This window comes from Alligator sinensis, unplaced genomic scaffold, assembly GCF_000455745.1.
Source record: "Alligator sinensis unplaced genomic scaffold, ASM45574v1 scaffold1086_3, whole genome shotgun sequence".
In the NCBI taxonomy this organism is placed as follows: Eukaryota; Metazoa; Chordata; order Crocodylia; family Alligatoridae; genus Alligator; species Alligator sinensis.
Window position 1 is genome coordinate 2,155,412 of NW_005841975.1, and position 19,185 is coordinate 2,174,596.

Sequence of the window (19,185 nt, forward strand, 5' to 3'; positions counted from 1 at the left end):
TTCTGACCCCTTAATGAATTGCTGAGCCTCTACTCTTCTATCTGCCTTAGAACGCCTCCCAGTTATTCTCACCAAAGCCATCTCTCAAGAGGTTACCATCAGCTGCACAAATCTGTGCCATGGTTTGATTGTGTCATATGAATATGCAGTCCCTAGAAAATGGAACCAGACCATTATGCTAATTTTCGTTTATGGTCTAGTGGAGAAAGACAACTGAAAGAAGCAGTGACCAACAGGTTAATACTACTGATGCCACATAGATTTCCTTCCACAGAACAGCTACTAATGCTGCATAAAACCCACGTATATTACTGATGTGTTGCTGGGTATAAATTCTGATCCACCTCCCACCAAAGTCCATGAGAACCAGATTAAGTCCATAGATTATAAGAAAAAAGCAATATCTCATGGTAAGATTCACCTATATTAATATACCTGGCTGTATACACAAGCAACACCTGAGCAGAAAAGCACAGGTTCCATGAAGTGGATAAATATGAATATCTTTACAATTCTCTCTTGCTCTGTCTTCATGTTAAATAGGAATTTCAATGAGAGCTGCATAGTAGAGGTCAGGAAATTTACTAGGGATGGAGAGGACAGAATTAATTACCCACCACACAGCACTGACTTCATTATCCTGAGGATTTCAGTGCAAATCTGCATATCAGTACATTTTCTTCTCACCCTGTCTTCAGGACAGAAGATGAATCCCCTTGAGGATAATTAAGGCTTCCTGATGCCAACAAAAAGAATGGCGAGGGCACTTAATGTTCCAGCATGAGAGGGGTTAATGGATTCACTCCTGATTAGCCAAATTTGTGTCTTTCTGAAGACTCTGACACCACAAAGCAGCTGGTGCTGCTGCAATATTTACAAACTGTATTACATAAGCAGGGATTGAACCACATTAAAATAAACATGCTGCTACCACATACGGTGTAACAAAATCACATAATTCACAGGCCTGATCCTTGTCAGCCATGAATTACGAATGGTATCTGGCCTTCTGGATGAACTATTCAAGCGAGGTTCCTTCTGGTGGCTGACAGGACACGGATCCCATGACAAAGAGTAAGGGATAACCCTTGCGCCCTGGCCAGCATTCATCCTCAGTCAAACAGGTTCTAACATTCAAGGCCGTACGTGAGCTATTGCTTAGCCGTAAATGGCATTTGCTGACTGCGCTAGCTGACTGTCATCGCAGCCCTGTGGGGAGGATTTATGTTGTTTTAGTATAGTGTGTAATACAGCAGCACCTAGAGGCTCTGACAGAAATCAGGGCCCTGTTAAGCTACCCATGTACATCTTTCCAGGGAGAAATGGTCCCTGCCCCAAATAACTTGCAGTCTGAGCTGATGAGACAGAACAGAGGAGAAAGGGAGGAGTGGGAACTCTAGGTTGCACATCAAGCAGTAGGAACGCAACACAGGCCTCTCAACTCGCAGCCCAGTTCCTATCTAAACCAAAAGATTTCTCCTCCTTGTCTGCACCCCTTTAACTTGAAAACATTCTGGGAGTGCCTCTCTAGGCACCTAAAGATCAGGTGTGCTCATTAGTACATTTTCAACTTACCTGTAGTAGTAATTGGGTGGGTGGGTGGCTGTTTGTGGGAGGGTTTGCTAAGCAGAAGAGGCTGAAGAAAACTGGACTGCATTCTCTGTGTTAGCATGGTATATTCCGATGTAAACTAATGCATTAAATGCCAGTCCGGCCTTTCCAGACAATCCTCCTGTCACCATTTACTTTTTCATGCCAAGACTCCAGTGCCTGAATTACATAGATTCTTCCCGGGTTAGGATGTAGCCATGTTGGTCTAAGGACACAGGCAGACAAATTCTTTGGGTAAATCTGATATCTTTTATTAGACCAACTCAAATAGTTGGAAAAATTATTTTCAAATTTTCAAATGAAAGAATTTTTCCAACTATTTGAGTTGGTCTAATAAAAGATATTGGATTTACACAAAGAACCTTGTCTGCCATAAATTCTTCCCAGCACTTTGATTCACTCAACTTTGACTGTAAGACCCTAGGCTTTATTGGCATGCTTATCTATCACTATATCAAGTTTTCCTTGCAAGCTACAGAATGGAATCAGGGGAGGATTTCCTGTCCTTTTGCTATTTATCTCATTGCTGAACCACACTGATAGATATAATCTGTCCCTGTGGTGGGCATCCCATTGGTGTCTTCTAGTCACTGAGATATCTTCCTCATCTATGCAGGACAGCAAGTTGAGACGCACACTTCCGAGCAGACACAAGTCATTACCTCCTACACCAATGAAGGTATGTCCTGGGACCACTGATGTGCTGTGGCAAGGCTGAAGGCATCTCCTATTCATGCTTTTATGGGAGAAAATTTACTCAGAACACTATGGAAATAAGAGACAAGCCTGAGATTTCCTTATCATAATGTGAAGGGTTAAGAATTTGAATAGTCACTCCATAATTCTTTCCTAATTCTTGGGCTCAGTGTGCACACACAAGGGTGACTGGCACAGCTACATTGTGGGAAAGGGGGTTAAGTAAAATAAGGTTTACCATAATGTTTTCCCAACATATCTATTCCAGCAACATAGGTGTATAGTGTAGAGCTTGGCTATCATAGACAACAAGAAAAGTAGCAGGAGCTTGTAGCTTGGAACAAAATAATTTCTTTGGGTTGTATGATGGCACCATCTTAGTTTAATGCATCACATACATATTTTGAGTGCTAATGCTTCTATTTAGAGATCTCTTGATCCTTTAAAATGGGGGGGTTGATTAGAGAGAGTAAAAAAGCTCATAAAAACTTTGGGGATTGTTTTTGCCTCACTAATGTTCAGAGCAGACTGATTTATCACTTTGCATGTTCTGTGGAATTTTGGTATTAACCTTTTTAGACTTTCAAAAAAGTATCTTTTCAAATTTGAGCCTTTTCAAAAATGAAAACTGTCAACTTCGGGGCAAAAAAATTCCACTCTAATTTTAGCTGGCCCCTTTGCAATTGGCAACACAAAAGAAACGAAGTCAGAAAAAAATGGAAACTAAAATAAAAGAAAAATAGAAAAATAATGGATGGGGAAAAAATTTGTTTGAAAATCTGACAAAATTTTGGGGGAAAAAACCCAATATGTTTGCACAAAAATGTCTATTTTGCAAAGCAGCTGGAAGTTATTCAGCAAAGCATAGCAATCAGTTCTTAGTCTTGACAGGATGCTAATCCTTCCAGTTGCAAATGTGCAAAAAACCATAAATCAGGCCCACACAAATCATGAGAATTTTATATTTCATGACATTTTCTAGGGTAATAAATGCTGGGTTCTTTAGATTTGCTTTCTGGCTTTGAGCCCTTAGGGGCCATATTTTTAAACTTACCACTAAAACCAGGAGGGCTTGAAACTTACCTCTTAAAAAAGCTCATATTTATCCACAATAATTGGATTCCAAGAGCTGGAGTTTAGGGAGCTTGGGTCTTCTAATCCTATTCCATCTATTAAGCATGTAGGTGGACGTAGGCACCAAAGTGCAATCATATTCCACGCTACTCAAGTCTATAAAAAATCTTAGTGCAGCTACTTTTGTAACATCATCTTACTCTTAAGACAAAGTCATAAAAACCAGAGAGCAGAAGTACCCACCCACCTTATGCATTAACGGTTTACTACAGACTCAAACAGGGTGGAATAGGATCAGACATAGGTACCAATGTTCACTTAAGCACCTAGGAGGTGGAAAAAGATCTGGCCCCAAATGCCACAAGACCGTGATAACATAGCTAGAGTTAGCAACACTGTGGTTAGATGGTGATGCTGAGACACTGTAACATCTAGTTTTTAATATCCAAATCTGGCAGAGATCAGACTTGGGGAGTCATGGGTACATTAAATGTGGTGAAGTAATCTAGAGACATTTCAGAACACTTCTGAAATACTTGAAAAGTAACTCAAAGTCTTATGAAACTGTACAGTGACAACATGAAATGCTTCAGAACTTTGCCACCAAGGAAAAACCTCCTTTACACCCAGAACAAAACCTTAAATTCTATAGGCAGTAAAGTTTCTAAATTAATGGTGCTAAGTTTTCTCACTTGCACTCTAAAGCATTTGACAAACATTTGGCAAATTGTTTAGTTGGGAACAACTGCTGAAGAAATCCTCACCCAATCATAGGTAAAACCTAGAGATTTCAGTTGAATTAATTGCACCAAGGTAAGTTTAGCACAGATCCTCTTGGTCTGATTCTTATTTGCTTCCACAGGGCTTGTCTACATTTAAAGGATTTTCCAGGACAGGTATATGAGCACCCCCTACCCCCACCTTGCCACAGTGGAGAGAGAGTTTATATTACCAAGAGTTTTATATCAGTATAGCTTAAAGCAGTACCCCAAACAAAGTCCTTATAACAGCAAAATAACCTTTTGCCACTTTAACCACATGGACTTTAACCACCACTCAAAATTACAATAAAAAAATGGGTCTCCATTTGCACACCTATGTTAGTTTAGAATGGGAGTTTTTTCACATTCCTAACCAACATACCTGTGCCATCAAACATTATCAGTGAAGCCCAAGACTACGAGCCTGGTATGCATGCAGTTTTTGTACCAGGATAACCATTTTGATGAGGGGTATTGACTTTTTTCCCTCTCAAAATAGAGTGCATTCCCTAGCAGAGATTCACTTATGCTGATGCATAGATACTTTATATCAAAATAACTTATTCCAGCATACAGCCCTTTTTTACTGGTATAAATGTTTGACACTGGGGGCAGGTGTACTGTTTTAATTATACTAATAGATTCAAATGGGCCCAAAAATGGGAGTAAGATAATATTTCAGGCCTAAATCGCGAGTGCTGAACTCCAAACTCTCACTGTTGCACTACTGCTTATTGTACAGATTTCAGGCAAATGCTTTCCTGCAAGGTTATTTCTGGGAACAACATGACGTCAGCAGAGAGAGCATCCAATGAGAAACGGTTTATCACTCTCTGTGGCTCTGGTGGGAATGTTGCCAGTTTACAGGCAATATTCTTTTCTACATATTGTAATTTTGCAGCTGGGGCTGCCTTGACAACTTTGATATTTTTCCTGCTGTATTACAGTTCAGTAAACGAATCAATAAAATGTTTGTGTTCTTTTTGTAATGCTCTTGCCTTTTATCAAAATGGCTTCACATGGTAATAAGCATTTTAAAAACCAAATTGTAAGTTGAATAGCAGGGGATCCTGCAATTGTGTTATTACCTGTTATACTCCATGAACCATTATTTTTAGGAGGAGCACTAGTGCTGACAAGGCATCCATCACAATTATTCTTGGATGCACTTTACAAAGCCTATATAAAAGAATCACATTTCTCAGTCATGCTTCTGGCAGCACCTAATCATAGAATTGGGAGAACCTTCGCCAGCTGGCTAAGACCACTCAAAATGACAATAAAAAAAAAGCAGCATGCAAAATTAGGCCCTGATGCTATGATGAGCCTTGAGTTCACTGAAGGGTAATGCCATAAGACCCAAATGGCAAAACATTTGGACCAACCTGATCTTTAAGTCTCTCTGAAGTCTAGGGAACTGCTCACATCCTTGAAGTTGGACACAGTAAATAACAAGGGGTGTCATGAGAAAAACAATACAGATGTGTGCACATGCATACCCCACTGTGGAGAGAAGATTTCCAACAGTAGAGGGATGTTGGACATAGATGACCCAAACACATTGGGATCCAGTAGCTGAAAACAAAAGTGAGACAAATTCAGCCTAGAAATAAGGCTCACATTCTTAAGAGTAACAGTGATAGAGCAGCATTCTCTTCTATTCTGGATGCCTAGACAACTAAACTGGTCATCTACATGGTGTCTAAGTCCCAAAAATGAAACTTATACACAGGTTGGCATCTCTGGGTGTGTATGTAGCTGTTCAAATGTACCGGGCAATGTGCACAGGAATGGAGAGCCAACCTGTGCATAAGTGGCATTTTTGTGGCTCATCTGCTCTGTGGTCATGGCCTTGCAAATGGCACTCTGCTGTTCAGAGAAGAAACAGGCAGGGGCAGGGAAAGCTGGACAATAGGGGTGTTAAAGAAAAGAGGAGAAAGCAGTGTTGGTTTCTTTTTTCTATTACGGTAATACAGTCCTACAGAACGTTGTGTGGGTTCTGATCTGACATTGGCAGACTGATCTGATGGTTTCTGGTGGTTGCTTGCACAGTTCTGACCCTCTGTTCATTTCAGGAACGCATGTGACGGTAGAGATACATCCTAGAAATACCACCCCACAGTTACTCAAGAAATTTTCCATGGGAAAAGGTACGTCCCTGTTGTAAGAAAACATCTGTGCCAGCCAAATTATCAGGTGTCAAGTGCATTAAAAAGCAGGGTTGAGAGGAGCTCATTTGATTACCACATTCTTAAAACTTTTGTCATCTCCACATCTGGATGATGTATGTAACTGAAAGGTGATGCACCAAACAACAAGAAACCTGTTTTCCACAGAGTAAACTGAATATGCACAGTCACAGTAGAATTACTGCAGTCCGACACTTGGACAAACAGTGAAAATCTGTTTCAAGCTTCTTCATTTCTGACAAAATCCAGTGTATTGTTACACCAGGTCAGCTTGCCCCATAGCCAAGGGTGGTAGAGTAGGTTGAGATTTCATTAAAAATTAAGGTTATGCCATAAAAAGGAGCATGAAGGCCAATTATTGGATAATCTCCTGCTTCCCAGTGGGCATGTCTACATGTGCATTTACGCTGGCTTAAATTTACTGTGCAGTAAATTACTGTGCAGTGAGGGGGAATAGGCCAGTGTCTACACGTGCAAGTGTTAAAGCACATTAACGCTGTGTATGGACTGACTTGGGACTACAGTTAGCCCCAAATCAGTCCACACACAGAGTGTTACTGCACAGTAAGGCATCTACATGTGCATTACTGCACAGTAACTAATTGGCATAAATTTGATACCTGCATGATCAGGGTAAGTTGGCATAAGCTGCCATATTTCCTGCACAGTACAGGTGTGCATGTGTAGATGCACGCCCATACTGTGCAGTAATTTTGTTTATTGGTCAATAAATGCGCACGTGTAGATGGCCCCAGTCTTGTGCATAATCCTATTAAGGAAACATTTTATAGTCGGGGGGGTGATATTCTCATGATAAAAGGCCTGATGTGCACAGGAAAACTTCCAAATGAGTTTGAGGTGGGTTTGAGGCAGTGGAGGAGATTAAAGGGTAGAATGTGCAGAAAAGTAAGCTGCGCATCATGCGTTTTGTCTCTTCCCAGTGCTCTGGGTGAGGATGGAGGTAAAAATGGAACAGCATAAACCCTGGTTTTCAAAAGCTTATAACTCATTCACATCCCCTCAGGACTATTTCCATGCCACAGTTAAACCTCCAACTGTCAGCTGTTTTGAAAGCTATTGAAACAAGAGACACAGGATTTTTTTTCCACAGTAATATTATTCAAATCCTTCCTACTTACTAGTCAATTAATGATTTTGAGTTAAATTTCAAAAGTTAGCACCAGATAGAAACAGAACACTGGAGATTTCAGTTCAGTAGTTGAAAGTTTCATAAATCAGATGATTACAAAGGAAATGCCTGTTTCAGCCACCCCCATACATCACAACATCTGTGTGCAGTTCCTTCCTCCCCTTTCCAGAACTATTGTGTAGTGCAGAACAATGCATGCATTTGGTCCTAGAGGTGCCTATATTTGTCAGTGGATGGTATGATTTCTGTAATCACAGCCTATTAAATTTAATCTCTTTTTACACCATGGAAGGTTAGGTGGATGTTACTGATAGCAGAATTTTGCCTCTGGGTGGTAAAGCATTATGGAATCCTTCAGGGACAAACCTATGAAAACATAAGGCATAATTACTGCAGTGGTGCCCAAAATAAAACAAAGAGATGATCCAAGTCCAAAGGAGACACTAAATGAAAGGGCAATTTATTTATTCTCATAATGCCAGTAGAATTGAGGGAAGGAAATGGGGTGTCCCAATGCTGTTACTAGAACTTAGAAAACCCAGAGAATCCTGCCTAGAGGGTCTGGCTAGTCCACTTCAATTATCAAATTTGGGGTCAGGAAGGACGTCCCAAATCAGTCAACATATACAACATTAATGTGCCTTAGTGCATCTACACATGCATTAAGGCACTTTAGCTATTCGTGCCTAAATTTGATACCTGCTTTTGCAGGAAGATATTAGGAAAAAGACTACTTGTGCTCTTAAGGGTGTGTCTACATATGCCGATTTAAGGCGCATTAGCCATTTTTAAGGGGCATTAAGGGTGCATTAAGGGGCATTAAAGGTGGTTCTACATGTGCGCACCCTTAATGTGCCTTAAAAATGGTGATCTGTGAGTCAGATTGGCCCAGACTGCGTGTGTGGAGGGGGAGGGAGGCTACCGTTCTCTGGAGCACAGGGCATGTAGACCCATGCCCTAAATGCACCTTAAAAATAACTAATGCGCCTTAAATTGACATATGCAGATGCACCCTTAAGAGCACAACTACACCCAAGGAAAATTCCTATCTCCAGTTATGACCAACATCCAAAAGATCAGAATGCAACATCCCTGCCACCAGAAGCCAGTAGTGAATTAAAAGGGGGAAAAGTTTCTTCCTAATCCCTACAGGTGACCTGAAGCACAGGATTTCTGGAAATGAGGCATGTTTAATGTATCTGGGCCCTGATCCAACACACCCCTTGAAGGCAAAAGGACATTTTCTGTTCCTTTTAGTGGACTGGAAAGGGGACTTAAGTGCTTGCAAGTGGGCTCAGGCAGAGTGTGAGGGTGCCGGGACAATGCGGGAAGTTTCCTTCCATGGTACTGTAACTCTTAACTAACCGTGTCTGGGGTTGTTCCAGGAATCTGGAAGCTGCCCAGTCTGACAGGCCAGGACAACAAAGGTGAGAGCACTAATGCCTCCTCAGTACAATATGCCAAGCAGAGGTTTCAGCTTCTCCCACTATAGATCCTCCTCTCTTGGTGTACTTGAGACTACCATGCTACCTCTAGATGATAATGGAACTGTTTGGAGGCCATGGGACTACTCTCCCTCCTGGACAGATGTTGGCTGTGCTGTGCCAGCTCCTGGATCTTGCAGCTGGTTGCAAGAACATCTTCTATGTGAGGTTTGGGCCTTCCCCCAGCCACCAGATCACATAGCTGGTGGCTGTGCTAACCAGAACCCTTTCTCTGCTCATCTGTAGCTCTCTCTGTAAGGTAACTGTCTTTTCTTGCATATCATGCACCCCCGAATAAGGCACACACCTTGTTTCTGGAAGGCAGAATGTGAAAAGAAAAAGATGTCTCCAGGATCATGTCCAACTCCATGCACCAGCTCACTTGCCCTCAGCTAGTTCACTGGCTGCTTGAGGCACAAGCTGCAGTGTTAACCCTCTCACAGCCACTAAGGAACGGGTAACAGTTTTGAGCTGTGCAGCCAAAAGATATTGCAAATTCCTTGGCATCTGAGAGAGCTGTAGTCAAAATCCACCCCTGCTACTTGCCAGGCCAGAGAGAAACAGCAGCTAGTTTGGCACCTGCTAAATCATAGTGTCCCCATGATCCTGGTCCAGTAAAGAAAACAGTTCCCCCATTTTAGGCACACACCCCAATTTTGGAGGGCTGATTTTGGGAGAAAAGGTGCATATAGTATGCTAGTAAATATAGTATGGTTATAGAACCGTGTTGCAGGCATTAACAGGAGCTAAGACCTCTCTAAAATGTGTGTACATGCCACCTGCACTTTAGTTTCTGCCATGCAGTAAGCTATTTGGCTGGTTAGGGAGATGGGGTTTGATGTTTCCAGCCTTCAGGGAGGGATACAACTGACTACTTGTAAATGGGCTTTTTGGCACCCACAGAGCCACAGGACTGGTAGTGAAGGGAAGCAAAACTCAGTGCGTAGGGGAAAGAGGAGCTATCCATCCTCCTCAGCTCTGCCCCAAAGGGTTGAGGTGGTGCAGGCACTGGTGTACATGGTTGACAGCCCAGCGGTCGCAAATTCAAGGCCATAGCAGATGCTCTCAGCGCATGGCCTGTCAGATGCTAAACAAATCTGCAAATTCTGCTAAATACCTTGTCACAAGAACATGAAAAAGAAAAGGAACATCTGCCCTGAACTGCTTCACCCCTTCTCTTCAGGTGGCTCCCAGCTTCACTAGTTATTATCTATAATCATGGGGCTGTGAGCAGGGGGAAAAACAAGGCTGTATTTCAGATCCTCATTGCAGACCTACCCTATACTCATTTTCCCTTATTTCCTTCCTTCCTTCATTCCTTCCTTCCTTTCCTTTCTGCTTTGTTTACCTCTCACCAACTTTGGCAATTTTCTAGGTTTTCAAGAGAACAAAAATAGCAGACCACGCCTGCCTACTGGAAAAGATCTGCACGGTAACTATCACCTGTATTATAACTGTGTCATTAGGATAGCTCAGCATCTTGCCTGAACTGGGTAACCCAGATGGGGAAACAGATCTGTCATCAAAAGAGGACTTTCGGCAATTGCAAAAACTATACTGAAATTCACTGGCACCAAATAAATGGTTTAATGCCTCTCATTGTAAATACATAGTGCTTTCCATGCTGGACTGTCTAGGATTTGGAGGCAAGACAGTCCTGTGAATGTCACACATTTTAGATATTCTCTAGACCCTCTGTGCAACCTATCTGTGGAAGTCTGCTTTGTAAATGGGTCTTATACATGTTTCTAACTGCCAAGGTAATAGTGTAAGACTACGTGAGTTATTGTGGAGCCTCCATCTGTGGGGAGCCTTTTGCAGCTATAACCTGACAAAGACTAAAACTGATAACCAATTTTAAAAAACCATCTAGTTCCCAAAAGGCAAAAAGTAATTTTCAGAGCTGTATAGAGCAGGAACCTTTAAATGTGTAAATCTGCTTTATCTCTCTTTAGGTCAATATAATAGCCTTTTTCAGTGAAATCCTAGATAAACAAACAAGCCTGTTAAAGAAACAGATGCCACGTGCTTACATGCTGATATCGGCAGACAGATGCATATTCGGCAGTCAGTAACAGCAGGCGGCTGTTGCCTGTGCACTGACTGGCTGATTGGCTGTCTCTCCCATCACACTGGGAGAAGGCGGCTGGGCAAAGCCGGAGGGAGTCTGAGCAATCCAGGCTCAGAGATTTCTGCTCACATCATTTGCCAGTGGGGGCAGAGATTTCTGAAAACAGACATGCTGGCATTAGCTGGAGGCATGGCCAATGTGGGAATATGCTGCCACTAAGGTGGAGGGGAAGGGGCTGGTGCCTTAGGTGGAAGAGGGAAAGACAAGTGCAGCAGGGCAAGAGGACTATCCTATGTGAAACAAGGAGGATGGGCAGGGAGCCCAGCTCCCATCACCACCAGCCTAGCAGGCCCCAGAAGGCCTCCCAGGTTTTCAGTGATATTTAAACCTAAGGCAGAGGACAGTTGGCCAAAGCCCCTCCGCCTTCCAGACTTGGCGGCTGTCACCAGTATACAGCCAGTAAAGTGTGGAGTGTTGATGAAATCACAGATGAGATGGGCAGGCCATGTCGCTAGGATGTCAAATGAGCAACTGCCAAAGAATATCTTCTATGGCAAACTAAAGGAGGGAAAGTGATCTCAGGGACACCAGAAGAAATGTTTCAAGGACTCCAAGTCATCCTTAAAATGCTTTCTGAAGTCTTGGGAAGGTCTCGCACATGATCGTTCCACCTGGCAAAGCCTCATTCACACTGGAGCTACAGTCTATGAGCGGAGGAAAACTGCAGAGGCACAGCAGAAGTGCAAACAGCATAAATCTCGCAATTACCAGCACATCTGCTGTTGATCAAGCAACCCAAAGCGGCAACTCTTGCTCAGTGCCACAGACAGTTCAAAATTGGCCTGATCAGCCACTCACGTGCTCACAGAAACCATACCAACCAGTGCTGTCACAGTCACCTTTGAATTCAAAGAACGAACAACACAGCCAGTGAGGCAACTACTTCTCTTAGCAGCTGGTCTCTAGCTTGCAGAGAGAAGGGCTCCCCAGCAAGAGCCCAACAACAGAACAGCAGTCAGAAAATTTCACATCTTCTTGAACATCAGCATGATGTCAGCTGTTCCCCCAGAGTCTGGGTCATGAGCTGAGCTCCCATCCTAAAAGGAAGTATCATTTGCTCTCACTTGCAGGAGTCAAAACCCGCAGCAAAGGAGCTGTAATAGGAATGACAACAGTCCTGATGTTAGGCAGGTCAGTGCAAGGGTTGGCACAGAGAACAGGAGCAGCAGCAGAAGTCCCATCTCCTCATGTGGTCCTGAGCAGGAGTTGCACACACATCACCTCATAGAAGGCAGCCTCTTCCTGGGACTAACACCCTACCTGATCTGGTCACTTGTCCGAGTGAGGTATCCTGAGGGACATCAGGTCTGGTTGTCCCTCACTGACTGTCTGGTCCTTTTTGGTGTCTGGTCCACCCAGGAAGGTTGAGGAATCTTCTTCCAGCCCAGGCTGAAAGAGCTGTATCTTTCAGTCCAAGTACTTTACATTGGAGTAAGACATCTTTGAAGCCAGTGGACCCACCCATAGACACAGCCTTACAACTGTATATGGATCCACTGAGAGGCACAGCATTTCATTGAGAGTAGGGACTGATCCTGGGACTGCAGTGGTTCTCCACTCCATACCCTCGTCTGGCTTTGTGCCGCAGCAGCAGCAGTTTGCACTGGTATTCCTGCAGCATTGCCAGCCCTCCCTTTCAGAGTAGTCCCCTGATATTTATGGGCACTTAAGAGTCAGAAAATAAACATTTAAAGTCTAATTATCTTTGTTTTTATTCCCCCTTTCCTCTGGCCTCCCCATGAAATAACAGCCATAAAGCAATATCTGGAGGAATCTCTTAATCCCTGAAAGGCTTCAACACAGCAGAGCACAGGATTCTTGTACTTTTCACTCTCTACAATGGCCTGCTCTGAGGTGGCGAGGAAAAAGAAAAGAGCCTTTTATTAAATATTTGAATGAATTTTAGGAGCAGCCTCCATTCAATAAATGACTCAATTTATGTATGGAAGAGGCAATCAGCTCTACATACATACTTAAATATGTATGTAGATACATATACTACAAAAACTCATTTAAAAGTATACCCAAATTCATCACATAAATTATGTCAGGCCAGAGTGTTACTGTTTTACTCACCCTGGGTAGAACCGGAAGTCCAAATCCCAGAAAGACTAATAAGCGTGACTAGCTTTCCCATAGGAGTAACCTCATTAATGTCACTAGGACTGATTCCTCGTGAGGAGGGAGAATATCAGGATCTAAGTCTTGATGAACATGATTTGATCATCTTTGGTGCCTACATTCTAGGGTTTGCCCCTTTGGACACCTATTGGAAATCATACTGTCGCATTTGTTATGCAGTTTTTCTAGCGCAAATAACAGAATGGAGCTCCTAACTGGGACCAACTTGTACAGATCTTACTGGCTTAGCTAGGAGGCAGTCTTTGCCATACAGCAGATAAGGCAGTTGCTGATAGACCAAGCATCAACAAGGGCTATAGGTATATTATGTTCAGTCAGTTTGGCAGCAGACTTAATTCTCCTGTCCTTGTGTTGGACCTGTTAAAATCTCTCTTCCTGCCTGAAAAGATGGCTCCATATCTGTTTACAGCCTATCCATGGGACAAATCCTCTCTGAAATCTATATCACTAGATCTGCAGACATTTGAGAAGCTGGATGCCTACGCCTCAAAGGTAAGTCTCATCTTAACTCCACCTCCCTAGATGCTCCTATTGAGCTTTAGCTACTCCTTGACCCAAGTCACTGGTAGAAAATCATGTGTAGCATAAAGAGAGAAGAAAGTATGTCCTTCATTCAGAATTATACCTGAAGTACTTTTGGGCCAGCACTCCTAAAAGTATACTGAAAATACTCTTCCCTAGTCATCTCAGCTGGGGACAGATCCCACTCCAGAAAACAGAGCAAAAAAAAATACTAGGTGTTCTCAGAGTGGTTTTAGGGCTTTGTTTTCTAGTAATAATATAACCCACGTGAAACCTCATCAGGTATAGTATGTTTCTGTGTTGCAGGGAGGTGGGAGGGAAAGAGGTATTGCAGTGGCAAGATAGTTTTGGATCTCCAAATAGACACTGAGCAATGAGCTATGTAGGGATGTGTGTGTGTGTACATAGCAATATATGTCTAAGAAGAAAATGCAGTCTGTGAAGTAGAGGGTAAGAGTAAACTCATTAATAATTTCACCCTTTGACTGGTTGGTGGGAAAGGCTACCCAGTGATGAAAAGTCAGTTTCTGTAAATAATTAATTTTTCAGTTCACTGGCTGAACAAAAAGAATTGGGGGAAAATGGGTTTACAGAAAGCATTTTTTCTGTTTTTTTGGCAAAGCAAAAAAAAAAAAATCAGGGTCAAATGAAATGGCTTGTTCAATCTGAAATGAAATATTTCATGTAGTTTTCAGGAGGGTTTAACATTAATTTATAGCATCTCTTTACAGCAAATGCATGTCATTTCGAACTAGAAAAGTTGAAACATTTCATTTTTAAAATGTCAAATGAAAACATATTGATTTTTGCCAAAAGTTGGTTTTGTTTTTTTCCCCACCAAAACTTCACTACAACCACCCAATGTTGCAAATAGTTTTGAACCCCCTCCCTCTGACTCTGAAACTACATTTTTGGGTGAATAATCTATTTACTAAAATATTCCCTCAGCTCTCATGAATTCTTATCTTTGGCACAAGGGCTCAACACATCTGGCCTACAATCATGCTAGGTTAGGTTGTCTCTGGGACAAATTTGGGTTATGACTGTTAATACCTTTGAGGGAAGAAAACTTTCAGTCAGGCAAGACACTGAGCAGACTTAAAGGGCAGTTGTTACTTTTTAGGTGTTAGTCCTGCACAGCAAGTACTGGACAAAAATGACAGGTGGTCCTGCCAGGCACAGACAAAAAAAAGGGTCCTTCTGACTAGGAGGAAAGCAGAAGGAAGGGAGACAATCAACCCTGTATCATTTCTGACCCATTTACTCCTTGCCAAACAGGTGAGCGTCAAGAGCAGCATAGAGGAACTGGTGAGAACTCTGCTTCTGCAAGCCCGAACTGATCTGGAGAAGGTCAGAGCTGTATGGATGTGGATATGCCATCACATAGGTAAGCTGAGATCTCTGGCTGCCACAACACCTGCAGAGAAAGCTGCTGCTGTCACACTCATCATATTGTGCATGCAGATAGCTTTATCTCCTTTGGAAGGTTTGCAATGGGGCTGAGGGCAGGGAGGAGAGGAACCTCACATAGATTCTTGAAAAATAAGTCTACTGTCAGCATGGAGAAATGTTTTTATAGGTTACCTTGCCATCTACATTTCTGTGATTCCTCTCCTGGACCTGCCAGTTATTGCAAGGCTTGTGTGTAAATGATTTCTGTCTGTATGATGAGTCTGCTTTTCCTGCCTGATTTATTCAGCAGTGTCACAGCACAAGTCACTACACAAAAGAAACTGCAGCATCAGTAATGCCAAGCTGCAACAGCACTACCCATTCAGCTGTGACTTCAGATGTAGCCAACAGTAGAGGTAGGAGTTTTGTTCCTGCTGCTGACCTGAATCTCTGCTTGTCTCACATGACTGGTGCCTCATTGCAGCTTGAGCTGTCACCTCTTGCCATTGTTTTGTGGGGCTTTTTGGTGGTTACAGCCAGAACAACCTAGATAAAATGGTCCTTGGACTCCTTTGTTATAGCAGGGGGCCTGCCTGGCTTGGCATCCTCTTGGCTGCTTGTGGGTCCCCCCCATTCCTCCACCTGCTCCTCATGGAAAGTAGAGTCTTGGTTCCCCAGTTTATTAGGTCCCATGCTGGTCTGTCTAGTTCCTGGAACCCTGTATTGCAGAGGTCCAACATTGCCAAGTAATCTCCTCCCTGTCTGGTTTGTCCTTCTCACTAGTCCCTAAGCCACCTTTACTGCCAACACTGCCTTCCAGTTGCTTTGTGATTAGTCAGGGAAAGGTTCTTCTGCTCAAATTCCCATTTGACACTGAATTGTTTGAATTAAGCTGCTGTGTAGTGTGACCCGTTGTCTGAGCATAGTGCATCATGTAAGCCAGACCTTACCAAATGCAACTTCAATTTTCTGATCAGTTCTCACCCATCTATCCTCCAGATACAGTGCCTCCCAGAAACCTGGGGCAGTAATCTCCTGGGACTGTCTAGTTCTTGCCATTGCAATGAAGTGATCTGTCCTGTGCTTTTCCCATGATTAGGACTGGGATTCCTTGAGGCAATACAAACTTGCTCTGTTGGTGACAGAGAGACTCTTTCTTTGTACACTATTCCATTTACACTAACTTATGCTTGGTCAGTAGATTTGCTCTCTGGTTTATCTTATCCCAGAATCAAAGCACATATCTGTCTCGTGATGGCAGACCCTAATTATGCTGAGATAGTTTCTCACTCCCCTAAAAGTACAATCCCATCTTGTGTACACAGCTTGTCCTGTCCACCAGTGACCCTGTAACCCAGCCCACATCAGAGTCATACGAATCATTTTACTGCCTGCAGAACCTGGTGTTCTTCGGTCCTTTGTGGGACTACCTAGAGTCTTCCAGTGAAGACGCAAATATAGTGTAGCATGTGTCTCCTATCCCACAGACTTGTCTGTGATGTAGCCTGGAAGGTGTATCCCACTCAGCATATCTGTAACAGGATCTGCAGCTTGTGCTGGGAAGGACACCTCCTTGTAGCTACTCTCATCCCACCCCTACTACTCTGGTCTCACTCCATGGATCACTCTGTCCTCACTTGCCACATCTTTGCTCTTGTTATAGCTCTGGGAGGTTGCCTCCAGAGAACCAGAATGATGATCCTGGGTGCCCTGCTGCACACCATCTCTCAGGCCCTGACAGCCTTGCCCCAGTTTATAGGGTCTCTAGCAGTCCACCTTTTCAGTCAACAATTCAACCCCTCTGTGAGGTATCTTGAGCACTCCCATGCCTCCCCTTCAGACACCCCCACACCTCACAGCCTAGACAGCAGCATAAAACAAACACAACCAAGTGCAGCTGAGTGCCCTTCCCTAGACTCTCCCCAGGCTTCTACTCAATTCAGCTGCTTCTCCCAGCTTGGGCCCTCCTGGGCCAACTCACAGCTCCCCCAGTGTCATGTTGCTTTTCTACTCAGCACAAGGAGCAACTTCAGCTGGCACAGCCAGGGTCTGTCTCGTTTCCCCATGTTGCTTAGCGGGCTACAGGTGTCTTCACTTCGCTCAACAAGCCATTACTTAATTACTTGCCATCTGCTTATAACGTGGGGCTTGCAGCTTGGTAAGTCTACTGCCCAGCCCTTTTCTCAGTAACAGGGTTTGACACATTAGTTTCTACCAATACTAGGGGCTTCCCTGAACACTCATTTATCCTCATCTCATAGAGATGAACTCTCCATTGCATGCACTGCAGTCACTTGGGTGCATTCAGCAGTGCTTCTTCATGATTCCTTCACATGTACCTCATGCTCAAATACGGGCAGAAGAAATCCTTCTAGTCCAAGGAACACAGCCAGCAGCCCATCCTACCTAACCTCATTTCCTTCCCATGCCCACTAGGGCTCTACAAGCAAGTACTCTGGGCTAATGACCTTACACCAATGCTATTCCTAGGCCTCGTTTTGAGCTCATACATTGTTGCTCTAGCTGCTTCACGGGGCTGCAATTAGGACAGGTGCCTCACTGATCATTTTTGTTTCCTATTCTGAATGCTTGTTTTTGGGTCTCTGGCTGTTCCCACAATGCTTCCTGGTGTATTAACTGCATTGAAGGTTCAAAGCTTCTGCTAGGTATGTGCAGAATCTGTGAAGACAGATGACCATCCATATAAATCATTGGATCATTTACGCTCTTTATTCTAGGCATTTCCTTAATGGCTCTCAGTTCCTCCGGTCTTTCAACAGATCTCCAGTACAGTGGATTTGACTTCTCAGTTCAGCTCATCAGATATCAGCCTCATTTTTCATTCCCTGCAACTGCTTGAGTGCCTGCACACATGACACCTTTAGGCAGGTGTAACCCACTCTTTCAGCAGAGAAAACAAGGAATGGACACATGACATATAGCCCTTTATTAGTATAGTTGACTAGAATCCAGTGTAAAGTTGGCCTGGGAAAGATCAGGGATGTATCTCTGTGAGGACCTTGTCAAACCTTAAGCTGTAAGCCAAACAAATGTTAATCAGTTTAGTGCTGTTCGACTTAAGAGAAGCAGTCACACATTAAAGCAAAACCCCTGCTCTGATTGCCCCTCACCTGCTCAGCTGTGACATGCCACTAAAGGCTTGCTGAGCAGGGGCAGGACTAGGAGCTACGGGAAGGACAGGCTTCCTGCTCCTTCAAGGCAGAGCTAGTACTGCAGCCTCAGCTCCTGGAAGCCACTGCTCTAACCAGCTCTCCTCCTGCTGGGAGCAAAGCCAGCCAAGTCTGAGCAGGGAGCTGAGAACTGCATCACCCAGACCCAGCTCTGCTCAGCCAGCCAGGTCCAAGGAATGCAGTTCCCTCTCCTGCTTAGACCCAGCTGGGTCTGCTCCCACCAGAAGTGGAGCCGATTAGAGGAAGCAGCAGTGGGAGGCTATAGGCCTACTGCCTCCTGCAATGCTGGAGGACTTCAACTTGGGCAGAAAACCTGCAGAGTGGCCACAAATTAATAAAACAGAAGCAAACTGGGGAGCCAGGATTTTATTTTTATAAATATTTTTTTTAATCGATTTCACAGACAGTTGCAGATTTCAGTTTTCGTGAAATCTGCGAAATCGCAAATTTAAGTAGGTTCCTAGTAATGGACAGTGGCTTCTTTTGAACTCTCTGTTCAGTGGTTTTTGATGCACACAGATTTTCCATTTATTTGAAGATTTACCCCTTGTTGCTGATCAGCTCTGTGCTAGTGTCAGTAAGTGCAGTGATGCCTTTTTCTTTGCAGAATTGCCAGTTCCTTCTCAGTGGCTCCACTAGGGCTAATGAAATTTTGTGTTCCAGTCATCTTATGGGCTTCAGAGGGGGTTTGTTTCTAACTTCAGCTTGCCCTCTAGCTGCTCCCTACTTGAAAAATCTGTCTCTTTGAATGTCAGACAGCACCCAAATGATTGTTCTCTCTCCTCTCTAACATTGAGGATATTGTAGTGTTATGCTGCAAGCAAATCCATAGCTTGCACTGT

The 19,185-nt window shown here is 43.5% G+C and overlaps 1 protein-coding gene across 3 annotated transcripts in view; it reads left to right on the plus strand.

Annotated features, from left to right (window-relative positions):
• Nucleotides 1-19,185, plus strand: part of KY (kyphoscoliosis peptidase) — a 41,948-nt gene that overhangs the window by 5,566 nt on the left and 17,197 nt on the right. Inside the window, exons 1-7 of one of the 3 annotated variants that reach the window (XM_025200826.1) lie at nucleotides 138-236; nucleotides 2,228-2,290; nucleotides 6,218-6,292; nucleotides 8,867-8,908; nucleotides 10,341-10,397; nucleotides 13,648-13,730; nucleotides 15,039-15,147. In XM_025200826.1, coding sequence (XP_025056611.1) covers nucleotides 6,283-6,292; nucleotides 8,867-8,908; nucleotides 10,341-10,397; nucleotides 13,648-13,730; nucleotides 15,039-15,147 — 301 coding nt within the window. In that variant the 5' untranslated portion in view covers nucleotides 138-236; nucleotides 2,228-2,290; nucleotides 6,218-6,282. Of the gene's footprint in view, nucleotides 1-137; nucleotides 237-2,227; nucleotides 2,291-6,217; nucleotides 6,293-8,866; nucleotides 8,909-8,984; nucleotides 9,129-10,340; nucleotides 10,398-13,647; nucleotides 13,731-15,038; nucleotides 15,148-19,185 lie in introns of those variants that run through there. The other 2 variants (XM_025200824.1, XM_025200825.1) reach the window with 2 other exon arrangements.